Genomic DNA, 14,911 nt, shown 5'->3' with positions numbered 1-14,911 from the left:
ATGTTGAAGGCTACTCCTATGACAGTCTTCACTAAGACAACTGAAAGGCCTAGGCCAAGACCATTTTCTGGCCCGTCAAGGGGTGGTAGAAGGCCAACAATTGAAGAAAAGGCAGGAGAAGACTTATCCTTTCATGGATTCCGATGTATCTCCCATGTTTGATGAGCTACTCAAACTTAGACTCATTGAGCTGCCAGAAATGAAACGTCCTGAGGAAGCTTCAAGGGTGGATGATCCACACTATTGGCAAGTACCACCGACTTCTTGGTCATCCGATTGAGAAGTGTTTTATCTTCAAAGATAAAGTCATGGCACTGGCCAGGGATGGGAAAATTGAGCTTGCCGATGCCAAAGCGAGCTCAAATCAAATCTCGATTACGCCCGGACGGTTCGCTCCGCTGTGTACTGAAAAGGAAGATGGAAAACAACGGAAGCGTCCACTCCCCTTCATTATTAAGTATGCTGCTGGTCAAAGTTCAAAACCACAGCAAAATGATAGCACATCTGAAGGAAAATGGGTGATAGTCACTCATAGAAAGAAGAAAGTTGAGCCTGGGAGACATCCTAAGCACACAGCGAGAAGTTGGGTTGAGAAAACCTCAACAAGTGGCAATGCCCGCAGACTAAAGACGAAGGGGCATGTCAAGCAACCACGAGCACCAGTTCCTTTGGCTCAATATATGCCAAAAAGGATTTAATCTTCAAGGGGTAGACCGTGCTAGCTCCTGCCTAAATACAAATGACAAGCCAGAAGATGGAGGTGAATGTTCATCTCCTAAACACACCGAGGATGAGGAAGTGTTAATGCATAAGGCTACTTCCTACTCCACAGAAATTACCTTCAAGGATGAAGACTTGTTACTTGGAGGCACGCCACACAATCGCCCATTATTTGTTGAAGGCTACACCCGTGGGCAAAAAACTCAAAAGAATTATGGTTGATCAAGGCTCAGCTGTCAACATCCTATCCCTCCGAGCTGTGAAGGACCTTGGTATATCTACAGATGAGCTTGCCCAAAGTCGTCTAATGATACAAGGCTTCAACCAGGGAGGGCAAAGAGCAATCGGCATCATCAGACTTGACTTAAGAATTGGAAGCTTAAGTTCAGGTGTCCTCTGCCATGTCATAGATGCGAGGACATCTTATAACTTGTTACTTGGAAGGCCATGGATACATGAAAATGGGGTGGTACCCTCGTCTTGGCATCAATGCCTTATGTTTGAAAAGGAACGGCGTAGTTGAAAAGGTTGTCGCCGATGAAAGCCCGTTCACAGAGGCTGAGTCTTACTTTGCAGATGCAAAGTTCTACATTAAAAGGCAAGTTATTGTTGAAGATATCGAGGGAAACAATGACGATCCACCTTCTCAATCGACGTCAAAGGTAAAACAAGTTGTAGAGGGGGATCAACACAACACAAAACTCATCTTCCCGCTTGCGAGGATTGATACACTCAAAACAAATGCAGCAAAATCATCCGAAGAGAAATGTGGTGATAAAGTGGGCCAAATATTCCCCGCCAAACGTACCGAGGGTTTCGACCCTAATGCTTATAAGCTTCTAGCCAAGGCTGGCTATGACCCCAACGAGCCACAGAAGTTGGGAAAGCTTATCCCAGAAGCCGGCGGTAAAGGCAAAGCAAATCACCAAGAACCTCAAACGCGCAAAGGGTTGGGCTATGTTCCCCCTAAACTAGTGCAAATTCTTATAAACAGGGCTGCAAGTAATTGTATCTCCGCGGAGGGAAGCGAGTATGATCCAAAAATCACTCCTGCCAATGATAATGGGCAAGACAAAAAGAAGTCAGTCTTCGACCGAATCGGTAAGGTAGACTCTTGACGCTCAGTCTTAGATAGACTGGGTTCAAGTCCTAAAGCCCTAAAGAGAAAGTCAATGCATGATCGACTTGGAGCTGTCCAAGTTATTAAAGACAGTGCCAATGTTCCTGCTGAAGTGGAACCTCCCAAAAGGCTTAGAAGCATGATTCCTTCTCGGATGAGACGAGAAACATATATTCATGTTTCATGCGGTGAAGTGTTGAAAGTCCAACCGAAGACCATTGTACACACTCGTGTACATAAAGAAGAAAATGAGGAAAGCGTAGGCTCAAGTGATGACGTACTACCAACTACTCAGGAAGAGGTGGCATCGTCGTTCCATATCACGTTATGTGATGAAACCCCGATTGAGGGGGAAGATGCAGAAGATGCACCCCATGAGTTAGAAGAAGGGGTACGAGCCGCGGTGGACGAATTAAAAGAAGTTGATCTGGGAACGCCTGAAAATCCTCGTCCTATCTTCATTAGCGCACTCCTATCTGACGAAGATGAAGAAATCTATGTCACATTGCTGAAAGAATATATTGATGTCTTTGCATGGACATACAAGGAGATGCCAGGGTTAGACCCAAAGGTAGCTGTGCACCACTTAGCAGTGAAGAACGGGTGTCGCCCGGTTAAGCAAGCTCAACGACGCTTCTGCCCCGAGCTCATTCCCTTGATTGAAATAGAAGTTAATAAGCTTATTGAGGCTGGCTTCATTCGTGAAGTTAAATATCCAACCTGGATATCCAGTATTGTTCCCATGCGCAAGAAGAACGGCCAGATCCGCGTCTGCGTAGATTTTCGGGACCTCAATGTGGCATGCCCGAAAGATGACTTCCCGCTTCCTATCACGGAGTTAATGATAGATGCCCGTGACTGGGCATGAGATCCTGTCATTCATGGATGGCTCCTCCGGTTACAATCAAATCCGCATGGCGCCGGAAGATGAAGACCTAACTGCATTCCGAACGCCAAAAGGCATCTACTGCTATAAAGTAATGCCCTTTGGTTTGAAAAATGCAGGTGCTACATACCAAAGGGCTATGCAGACAATATTTGATGATATGCTCCATAAAATGGTCGAATGCTATGTAGACGACCTGGTTGTGAAGTCGAAATTGCGCACAAATCACTTGGTGCATTTAAGGCAAGTCTTCGATCGCCTACGAAAGTTTCAACTGAAAATGAACCCCCTGAAATGTGCTTTCGGGGTTGCTGCTGGAAAGTTCCTCGGGTTTACTGTTCGACACAGGGGCATCGAGATTGAACAAGCCAAAATTGACGCCATAATGAAGATGCCTGAGCCGAGAAACCTTCATGAGCTTAAAAGCTTACAAGGGAAGTTGGCTTACATCCGAAGGTTCATATCAAACCTAGCAGGAAGATGTCAACCTTTTAGTCGGTTGATGAAAAAGGGCATCCCGTTCATATGAGACGAGGCATGCAAGAGCGCATTTGAGAGTATCAAGTCATACTTGATGAAGCCGCCTGTGCTAACCGCTCCTGCCCATGGTCGCCCGCTCATCCTTTATATCTCCGCCCAAGATTGTTCTGTGGGCGCCTTGCTTGCTCAAGAAAATGACAAAGGGAAGGAGAATGCTCTCTACTATCTCAGCAGAATGATGACCCCGAACGAGTTAAAGTACTCCCCAATTGAAAAGCTATGTTTGGCACTCGTGTTCTCCATAAAAAAACTTAAGCACTACTTCGAGGCTCATACCATCCGGCTTGTTTCCAAAGCGAACCCGGTGAAATATGTTATGGCGAAGGTCGTTCTCTCCGACCGCCTCGCAAGGTGGTACTTATTGTTTCAACAGTTTGAAATTGTATATGTGCCGCAAAAGTCTGTCAAGGGGCAAGCCTTGGCCGATTTCCTAGCAGACCACCCAATACCTGCTGAATGGGAGTTGTCTAACAATTTGCCTGATGAAGATGTGCTTGTCATTGAAGTCCTACCCCCATGGAAAATGTACTTTGATGGAGCTTCGCATAGAGAAGGGGCAGGTGCTGGAGTTGTCTTCGTCACTCCAGAAGGCGAGGTGTTGCCATATTCATTCACCTTGACCGAGCAATGTTCAAACAACGTTGCTGAGTATCAAGCATTGATACTTGGGCTCGAGATAGCGGCTGACATGAAGCAACTGAGAATTAACATTTATGGAGATTCAAAGTTGATCATAAACCAAGTGTTGGGTCTATATGAAGTGAAAAAGGCGGAGTTAGTCCCATATAACAACTATGCAAAGATACTCATGCAATGGTTAGGGGACGTCACAATTGAACATGTACCAAGGAAAGAAAACAAGCAAGCTGACACCTTAGCCGCATTGGCTTCAACTATTGCTCATCCTGCAGCCCGAATACAAGTATGTCAAAGGTGGGTGGTTCCACCAATCTTTAATGAAGACGGCTCAGTTGATGAAATCGTTGAACTCCCTACTGCCTCAGTGTATGATATAGGCAAAGACGACTGGAGGCAACCGTTAATTGACTACCTCACTGATGGAAAGTTACCTGAAGATCCCCGTAAAAGGGTGGATATAAAGCGTCGAACTCCTCGCTTCATCTACTATAAAGAGACATTGTATCGTCGTTCCTTTGATGGAATATTTCTCCGATGTCTAGGGGAAGAGGAAGCTTTACAAGCTATGCAAGAAGCTCATTCTGGGGTTTGCGGTGCACATCAATCCGGTCCCAAGTTGCATTTCCACATTAAGCGAATGGGATATTATTGGCCTGCAATGGTAAAGGATTGCATAGACTATGCTCGAAGATGCCAAGCTTGTCAATATCATGCAAAATTTATCCATCAACCACCAGAACCTCTGCACCCAACAGTTGCATCTTGGCCATTTGATGCTTGGGGACTTGATGTGGTTGGCCCAATTACGCCTAAGTCATCTGCAGGGCATGCCTACATATTAGCTTCCACCGATTACTTTTCAAAGTGGGCGGAAGCCGTGGCATTGAAGGAGGTGAAGAAAGAAAATGTTGCAGACTTTCTCCGTGTCCACATCGTCTATCGATTTGGTATCCCGCGATATATCTTAACAGATAACGGGAAGCCCTTTGACAACAAGTTCATGGACAAGATCTGCAAGCTTTTTGACTTTAAGCAGCGAAACTCATCAGCTTACTATGCAGCTGCAAATGGGCTTGCTGAAGCTTTTAACAAGACCCTATGCAATTTGTTGAAGAAAGTGGTCTCAAAATCGAAAAGAGACTGGCATGACAGAATGGAAGAAGCTTTGTGGGCGTATAGAACCACATACCGTACACCTACTCAAAGCACTCCATACTCTTTGGTGTATGGTGTAGAAGCGGTCCTGCCTCTAGAACGTCAAATACCTTCCTTAAGGTTGGCTATACAGGAGGGTCTTACTGATGAAGAAAATGCTAAGCTACGCTTGGCTGAGTTAGAAGCCTTGGATGAGAAACGGCTGCAAGCGCAACAAAGCCTGGAGTGCTATCAAGCTCGCATGTCTAGAGCTTTTAACAAAAGGGTAAGGACCCGTTCCTTTCAAATTGGGGACAAGGTCCTAGCTGTTCGCAGGCCCATCATCGTCACGAGAAAAACTGGTCACAAGTTCACTTCAAGGTGGGATGGTCCCTACGTGATTCTAGAAGTTTACACCGGTGGGGCTTACAAGTTGATTAGTGAAGATGGTTTGAAGATCGGTCCAATCAATGGAAGGTTCCTAAAGCTTTACCACCCTTAAACTTGGGGTGTCAACACAAGTCGTGGAAATATGATGAACGACTCATCCACCAAAAACCCAGCACGTGGTTAAACTGCTAATGCATCTCGCTTTGTCTATGGGTGGGCCCAAATCATAGACGCTCCTGGCCCGCATGAGTCTAAACTGTGAACGGCTCTACTTTGTAAAAAAAAAAAAAATCATTTGAACTACGTTTGACTTGATCTCCGTGATAGGAGTACGTAGGCAGCTTAGAATAAATTATCTAAGTTCAGTCATAACAAAATCAAATCCAATTCATGTTGCAAGAGTGGGTTATCTAGACAATCCTTCAACGGGTGAAAGAAAAGTTGTTTGAATTATCGCTAAAGGACCGGCACATAAATGAGGAGCATTCAATTATCAAAAGTTAGAAACGAAACAACAAAAGTTCTTGCAATCAAAAGAGAAACTAAATGACAAAGAGTATCAGTCAATAAAAAAGCCTAAAGCTAAGCATATCGTCTTTGCACGCTTCTAAGCCTCTCTTTGCCTCCTTTAAGCTCGTTTCATCTTCTGGCGTCAGTACAGTCAGGTCCTTAATGCGGGTGACCTCTGCCCCAGCCTCCGAAACGGCAGTCTTAGCATTGCCCAGGTCATCTGTAATTTTGGCAATCGCAGTGTCGCATTCCTCTGCCTTGGCACGAACTAACTTCAGTTCTTTCTCCAATTCCTCTTCCCGATCTTTTGTGGCCTTAAGCATCTTATGTTGGCCCAATAGATCTTTCTTGAGTTTCCTAAACTCGTCTTGTGCATTCTTAAGCGCATCCTTCGCCAGGGATAAAGACTGAGACTCGCTTGATGTTTTGTCAGAAATTGTGGACCTTAAGTTATCAAAGGCTTGAGCTTTCGTGAAAATGTCTGCAACCCGTGTTTCCAAGGGAGAGATATCAATGTCTAACTTCCGCAGATTTGCAAAAGCGTTCAAAAAGCTCTCTTGCAAAGATGAAATGTGTTCTACCGGGGGTGTCGTCCAACTTTTTGCGAAGCTTGTTCCAGACATTTATGACAACCACCTTAAATTCTTCCAGTACGAGGTCTTTTCCATAAAAGACAGAGACCTCAGGTCTATCTTGCTGACCTACGCGTGGCTCGTCGAGGGAATTCCCCGACTGGTGCGTGTTTGATGCTGAGGCATTGTTTGAATGTCCACTTTCTCCAGTATTGCTGGCTGCCACCCTTTTATTTGATGACTCAGCCCCTCCACTAGCAGGTATCGCCACATTTTCCTGTCAAGAAGTAAAAGAGGGTAAATTAAGTGCTACCAGCAATCATTGGGATAAGCGAGAACAGTGATTTACCTCCACTGGGGAAGGCGAACGTCTGTCTCGTCGCCGTTTCCAGTGACGGTCATGGCTTTCCTCATCACCCGAGTCCGACCGTACCACATCGGCCCTGTTTTTCGAGATGATATGCTCCTTTCTCTTCTTGGGTGGTGGTTCATCTCCCTGGACTGGGTGTTTGCCCTTCTTGGCGGTGCCAGACTCTTGCTGCACGTTGGCTGGATCCTCAGGAGCTAAACCCTTGATATTGCGCTCGAGGTAGTCCCCATGGACTTGGGCCCACCAATCTTTATAGCCCGGCGAGAAATACTTCTTCATGGTGACAGTAACTCGAGTCGCGGGAAATGTCACTCGCGACCCTGAACCCCTAAGTGTAGAGTGGCACCAACGTTGGAAACCCTCCGAAAGCGTGACCTCACGTTCATCATTGCCCAGTATGCCAGAGCTGCCGTCTTGGTAGTAGCTGAACTGTCGGCTGAATCGATGAGGAGTGTAAGGCTCTGCGATACATGCATCCGCCCATCGCAATATGAGGTGGTTAGAACGAAGACACATGAGGTACTCGTGGTCGGTAGAGTGTGCGTCCCCATTATCGAGGAAGTAGAGATCCTTAGTTAGGCGGCGCGTCGTGCAGAGCCAATTGGCGCTGTCGGCTTTGAACATCTTACGACGAGCCTCTACTGGTCCATAGTACCTCGCGCCACCCTCTCCAGAGTAGGCAATCATCAGCGGGGAAGCGGACGTTTGATCATTTGCGAAATGAGTGTCGAAGTAGAACGACAGCCATCCATACACATAGTGAATGGGAAAGTGACTATCAACTGACCCCGGCGTACTAGAGTGCGATATTACATTCAATCCATTGTAAATGCTCGCAAGTACGGGGATCCCAAGGTTCAGTGTTTTGCCCGTCGCCATTAGACTAGCCATTTTGAATGTTTGGGCTCGAATGAGTCGCGTTGCTTTGATGGGGAGCACGAATACGCACAGCCAACAACTTAGGTATGCTGCCAAATGGGTCTCCTCCTCGTATTCGGAGGGAATTCCAAGCTCAGCAAAAGGCGCTTTGGTCGTTTTGGTCCAACCCCCGAATGCTGGGATCTTGCCACTTGGATTATGGGTGTTCCTCGGGCGAGTCTTCTTCTTATCCTCCTTCCTAGGTGGTGGCCTGTCATAAACTTGCGGTCTTCTGCTCCAGAATTCTATCCACTCAACAACGTGAACTGAACGACTTTTCTCCTGTTGCCCACGGCGACTACCTCGTTGCCTAATTCGGTTACCAAGGTGATAGTATGCTTGGAACAAATACTTACAACATTGAGGGGCGGAGTCGATGTCTTCCCCTATTAATTGCGAGGCAGTTGGAACATACTCATCGTAGATGTCGCCAGATATCGGTAGACCGCAAAGTACATGCATATCCCAAAGTGAGATTGAAAGCTCACCGAGGGATGTAAGCAAGGTATTTGTCATGGGGCACCACGCTTCGCAGAATGCTTGGACGATAGGCGTCGAGCGGTCATATGTGAATAAGGAGGCATATACGCCGTCGTAGATCGTCACATCATCTAGAAGTTTGCGATGCCGACTGAGTATAGCCTCAGTCCACTCCCAATACCCCTTTGTGAAGCTAAATTCACCTTTAAAGCTGGGGTGCTGATTCCATGAAGCCTCACCTTCAAGTATCCATCTCCCTAAAGTCGGGAGTGTGTCTGTGTAGTCCACATGACTTAAGCCGGTCTTCAGAACCCATGTTTTCGATGGCTGGGTGTCAGTGTCATGGGTCCAATTTTCCACTTTATATGGTGGTATCTGGGAAAGACGAGTTCTCGACGCCATTGGTGGCTAAACGATGAACGACATGCTATCTTTTCCAGTCTCGTCGCTTGATACTTTGAGCCTCCTCTTCTGATCGGCTACCACGGTTTCCCAAAACACTACCATTGTTCAAAGATGGTTTGCGATGTATGAATCTGCATGAAAATCAAGAGGCCAAGTCCATAAGTAATAACAATTTGTAAAGCAAGGAAAAAGTTCTAAGTCTAAAATCGCCATGAAACTGTTCAAGGAAATTTTTCACGTGATGATATGTGCACAAGGCAACCCATATAATATATGTTATACGTATATACTTACCACGTACATATATTACATATTACATGCGTGTGTAGTGAGTACATATATTATATGGCAAAGGAAATATACACGCAGTATATGCAACAAGGATATTATATATATATATATATATTATATACGTATATATATACACACCAAATCAATCACATGAATTATGTGTTATATATATACCCACGCATTGTATGCAAATGGTGGTGCAAAACAAAAGCACCAAATATATATCCATATGGACCACGCATGTATTATATATATTATGCACAAAGTATGCATGTGTATATTATATATAATATAAGTTAAACATGTGGATTATGCATAATGGGCCGTGTGTATATATATATATATATGTAATTCGCACCGTGCAAACTTGTGTATTACATATATATTATTATATAATACTACAAGTGGTGAAGCAAAGTGCATGAGGATGGACTACACATTATGCATACATACATATGTGCACGAGAAACAAGGATTATATTATATATATGTAAGGTGAAGTGATGAAGCAACAACATTGAACACATGTACAGTGAAAGGCAAGAAAAACATATATTAAACATATATATTTACACATAGCCACAAGTGAGCACATGGGTACAGTGGATAATGCATATATATTATACATATTCACGTGGGCCAGTGGATAATATGTTGTACATATACATTTATATAGTGGTGCAAGAGAAAAGCAAAATGGCAGCCATGCTATGTGTCAAGTATATACACGCACAAAAAACTCCAAGCTCTTGAATAAGTCCAAAAGAGAAGCATTGAATTGTGAATAGGCTATGTTCACTGACACAGCAAAGCAGATGAAAAAGAACCTTGGGGATAGTGAAAAGCAAAAGTGAGAGCACATGGCTCTATGTAGTCTTTATTTAAATACAAAGCAGAGGATAAGTTAAAAAGCAAAAAACTCTCGCTATTTTGGTACCTCTGTCGACGAACACAGCGAAGCCTGAACAAGCTTTCTTTTCTGTCAAGCCCGCCGGCGGTCGGTCCAAGCAATTGGTCCTTCGGCGACGATTCTATGGTGCACGGCGAATTCCTGGGGCACAGGAAATTTTCTTTAAACAAAGGGGAGGAGAAGAAACAAAGCATAGTTTGTTTCCGAGACGGTGGTTTCGGACTCCCGTTCGTAGAAATGGAAGGGTGCCGGAGCAACACCCTGCGGCGACCTTACGGCAACGGCAACGCGCCGGAGCACGTGCCCGATGATTACACGGCAGCTTTCATCCCCAAAGGGTTAACGGCGCGAAACCAAACCATTCCGGAAAGAATCAATTTCCAGTCGACGGTGAGTTCAATCAATGGTGAAATACACCTCAGAAAATCAATTTTCAGTGTTTTCTACCCAATGCCTCACATGTCTCGTCTTCCTTCTTCCCCTGTCAAAAGAAAGTCAAGAATATAGATAGTTGCAAGAAGAAAGATTACCTTGTCACAGTGAAGATTGAAGCTCGGTGAAATTAACTGCAGGTAGCTAGCTCTGCTCTTGGTTTGGGAAAAGGATGGTGAACTGTTACATTATTTATAGTCAGAGGATGAGGAATTTGAGTGTGTTGGACCTCTAATTCTGTTAACTCAATCCTTATCAGTTTATGATTTTGTGGTTAATTATGTGGTGGGGTATGAAAAGGGTTTAATATTGTTTACCACGGGTATGATCCGTTGCTACAATTCATGATGGGATAAGGGTTATGTCATTTGGTGTATCTGGCCAAATTCTCAGGAAGGTTCAACTTCTGGGAAGATTCGTAGATTGATTTCAGTTAAAGCTAAAATTGCAAGTTGGCCAAAGTTAAAAAAAAAAAAAATAGTTTTTAGAAGGAAAAAAGGAAACAAGCCTCTATAGTTGGGCTTTTGCCTACAGTTTTGTTGGATCTTGGCAAAAAAAAAAAAAAGTTTTGGAATATAATATTTTGGGCTGTTATTTGCAAAATTGGACTCTTGGACTACTATGGTTAATTTCGAGACTACCTTCTCTTTGCATTTGAGGCACGTCAAGCAAGTCTCGAAGGGGCAATTTGTAAGCATTGAAAATTTAAATAATATTGTTGGACCGTGGTGGATATTTAATTCTTAAATTAATTACTTTAATTAAGTTAATTGGACTAATATTTATTTAATTGGGTTAATTAAATGGCCCATTAAATAATTAATTGGTTTAATTATTTAATTAAATGTAATTGAATGTTGGATTGTTTGGCCTAAGTTGGTGGAATATTTAATTAAATCGGACCAGGCTGCTTGGATTAATTGGGTTGCATATAGCGGGTTTGACTTGGTCTTGGCCCACTAAAATTATATGTGGATTATATAATTTTGAGGAATTTGGATATTTGATATTATTTGAAAATTTGATGAAATCATGAACCTGGACGCAATGGTGTCCCGATACGTTCCTTAATTTAATTAAAATAATTAAATTAAATAAGGAATTAAGAGTTGGTTGGAGATTTTCCCTCACCCTCACCACTATAAATAGTGGTTTCATTTTCAAGAATTAAGGGCTCTGGAAATCTGCATACTGAAGCTCTGCCGAAGTCTCGCCAGGATATCGTCTGGAACACACCCGCAGTTGTACTGCGTATACCGCGCTGAGGAACACGCCACTTGAACACCGGAAGCCCTTCTTTGAAGATCAAGCTGCATATTAGCCCTTCATTGAGGAACAAGCTACCAACTCCGGAGGCCCTTCAGCAAGGAACTACTCCAGTTCGGCATACTCCCGAACTCGGCATACTTCCAGTTCGGCCATACTCCCGAACTTGACATACTTCCAGTTCAGCATACTCTGAACTCAGCACACTTCCAACAAGGAACTCGGCATACTCCCGAACTCGGCATACTTCAAGTTCAGCATACTCTGGACTCGGCACACTTCCAATTTGACATATTCCAAATTTGGCACACATCTAATAGGCATACTTCTAGTAGAGAATCAGAGGACTTCTCATATACAGAGATTGTACCCCTTCATGATTGATACATACTACTTGTAACCGATACTTTGAATTTTGAATATATACAATTCAAGTTTTTCGCGTTTACAGATATCATGTTAGATCTTGGATTGTGTGTTGGAAGTATATGAATACCAATTAAGGGCTAAGATGGTTGTGATAAAATCCTACGGTTGAAAGGAATTGCTTTTGGGATTTGGGAAAGATATCATGTCAGATCTTGGATTGTGTGTCGGAAGTATATGAATATCAATTAATGGCTAAGATGGTTGTGATAAAATCCTACGGTTGAAAGGAATTGCTTTTGGGATTTGGGAAAGATATCATGTCAGATCTTGATTGTGTGTTGGAAGTATATGAATACCAATTAATGGCTAAGATGGTTGTGATAAAATCCTACGGTTGAAAGGAATTGCTTTTGGGATTTGGGAAAGATATCATATAAGTTATATAAATACATGGCATACACACTTATCTTTCACCATAGCAATCCTGAGATATGAATCCCTCACACCCATTTTCATCCTTACCCCATGATCTCATTGCTATAATACAATCACAACAACAAGCACTACTAAGTACGTATGCTAACAATAATGCTGCCATGGCTTACTGTTTGGAGATTATGTCTACTCAAGCCATCAACCCAAGTCATGGCGGTTCAATTTCCGGGCATTGAGTGATTCACCATGACCGTGAAGATGGTGATCGAAGATTACATGCTGATTATTTTTCAGAAAATCCAAAATATAATGAGGCAATATTTCGTAGACGATTTCGAATGAGTTGAAATTTGTCTTACGAATTGCCAATGCTGTTGCAGAGCACGACAATTACTTTGTGCAACGGAGAGATAAAGTCGCTAGACTAGGCTTGTCTACTTTACAAAAAGTAACAGCAGCATTTCGAATTTTGGCTTATGGAGTAGCAGCAGATGCAACAGATGAATACATCTAAATTGCGGAATCAACAACAATTGAAAGTTTGAAGAGATTTTGCAGAGCGGTCGTAGAGGTCTTTGGACAATGCTATCTAAGAGCGCCCGATGCTAATGATGTTGCAAGGTTGCTTGAAATTGGTGAGAGGCGTGGCTTTCCAAGGATGCTTGGGAGTTTAGATTGCATGCACTGGACTTGGAAAAACTGTCCAACAGCTTGGGCCGGCCAATATGAAATGGTCAACCCTGGTACAAACTATTCATCAGCCCCTAGGACCAAAGAAAAAGTTATTTGCAATGATTGAAGAAGCATGTAGAAAGGATGTAGAACGTGCATTTGGGGTCCTTCAATCAAGATTTGCAATAGTCAAGGGACCAGTACGTTTTTGGGATAAACATGTATTGCATGATATAATGACATCATGCATCATAATGCATAATATGATAATTGAAGATGAACGTGATGAGCAAGTCGATATACAAAGTTGGAGAGAAGCACCGGCTCCTGAGGTTGATATATGTAGAGATGAAAGAATTGTCTTTGAAGAGTTTCTTGCTCGACATAGGCAAATCAAAAATAAAGAAGCGCATTATGCGCTTCGTGATGCATTGATCGAGCATATGTGGGAACATTATGGTAATTCTGTCAATTAAATGTAGCGGATGTTCTATAACTTATTATTGTGGAATAAAATAATATTTGCATTATAATTATATTGTATCCTTTTTTTTTTTATATTTACATATTTCGTTAAATATTAAACATAAATTGTATATTATTAAAATAAAATTATATCATTTTCAAGATCTTATCAAGACGATTAAAACAAAACTAATATTAAATATAATTTAATTAAACTCTAATTTATTAAATTACAACTATTAGTTTTGTTAAAAGAATAAAAGTATAAATATAAACTTTATGAGGGGTGTAGGAATAAAATTTGGTGCAGAATTTGGTGTAATGGGTTGGAGATGGAAAAAATTTGATGTAAGAATATGTTGGGAATATTTTTTTTTTTTGTGTAAAATTTGGTGCAAAATTTGGTGCAATGGTTGGAGATGGTCTCAGGGAGTTATTCGTTCATTCTTCACAATCTCCATTCACCATTCGTCAAAACTGTGCAGACAATCTGATGACTGTATTAATGGAGGACTGGCGCTGCACAACCCGCCGTCGCCGTAGCCTTCTAGCATCACCCATCACCGCTTCAGCCACAGCTCACCTCTGCTTCGCCGGGAACTCACCAAACTGCCGCCGCCCTTGCTGGAAAAGGGAGACCGCCGCTGCTGCCAAGCTTCATCGGACGTCGGGGCTGCTGCCAAGAAGAGGGAGAGAGACGAGGGAACGGAGAAGGTGGAACAAAGATGGAGGTCAGATGCAAGGCTCTGTCGCCGGAGACTAAACAAGAAAGAGAGACGAAAGGGAAGCTGCCGGTTGAGGATTTCCGAAGAAGAAATAATACAATCCTATTAATTTAATTTGATTCCAAACAAAAGCAGTGGGAAAGATAAATGAAAGATTTAATATTTATTACTCCGTATTTTGTATTTGATGGTTTTATTGGGATCGGGTCCACCATAAACCGGGTATAGGAACATAGGACGGGGGTAGGGCGCTAGGCCCAGAACAATGCGTACAAAAACCCGAGGTACAGGCCCAGAATGGCAGCCCAATTACAAAGAACAAAGCCCACATGATGGGCTATAGCGAACTATGCTACTGGTAGGAATCAAACCCAAGTGACTGGATTGAGAGTACAAGACCAAAACCACTAGACTGTAGTGCTTATCATGTTTGAGTTGCCCTTAGCCAAAGATTCAGGGCCCCTATTTATTGCAAGCCCCCCTCCTCCTCTAGCGTCCACTTGTTTGTCGCCATGCATGTCACGTCGCTACTATCCCCGCGATTCCCGCATCCTCCACCATGCACGCCGCACCTACCTACCCCCTCACGCCGTACCTACCTCCCCCCTCACGCCGTACCTACCTCCCCCCTCACGCCGTACCTACCTCCCCCCCTCACGTCG

At 43.3% G+C, this 14,911-nt stretch overlaps 1 protein-coding gene across 1 annotated transcript; it reads left to right on the top strand.

Annotated features, from left to right (window-relative positions):
* The first annotated feature begins 1,892 nt into the window (after nucleotides 1-1,892).
* LOC109157567 lies at nucleotides 1,893-5,541 on the top strand. Its single transcript, XM_019305415.1, has 5 exons — nucleotides 1,893-2,231; nucleotides 2,388-2,615; nucleotides 3,307-4,797; nucleotides 5,020-5,285; nucleotides 5,376-5,541. The coding sequence occupies exons 1-5, from the start codon at nucleotides 1,893-1,895 to the stop codon at nucleotides 5,539-5,541; spliced, it is 2,490 nt and encodes an 829-aa protein (XP_019160960.1).
* The last annotated feature ends 9,370 nt before the right edge of the window (nucleotides 5,542-14,911 follow it).

Source organism: Ipomoea nil, unplaced genomic scaffold, assembly GCF_001879475.1.
Source record: "Ipomoea nil cultivar Tokyo-kokei standard unplaced genomic scaffold, Asagao_1.1 scaffold0298, whole genome shotgun sequence".
Taxonomy (NCBI): Eukaryota; Viridiplantae; Streptophyta; class Magnoliopsida; order Solanales; family Convolvulaceae; genus Ipomoea; species Ipomoea nil.
This window is presented reverse-complemented; position numbering and strand designations above follow the sequence as displayed.

Bases quoted from the DNA above. Each gene is read 5' to 3' on its own strand.
- LOC109157567 (XM_019305415.1), top strand. From the start codon at position 1,893: ATGCATGATCGACTTGGAGCTGTCCAAGTTATTAAAGACAGTGCCAAT. The intron at 2,616-3,306 runs GTAGATTTTCGG...TACTTGATGAAG, and splicing joins ACGGCCAGATCCGCGTCTGC to CCGCCTGTGCTAACCGCTCC. The intron at 4,798-5,019 runs GTGAAGAAAGAA...AATTTGTTGAAG, and splicing joins AAGCCGTGGCATTGAAGGAG to AAAGTGGTCTCAAAATCGAA.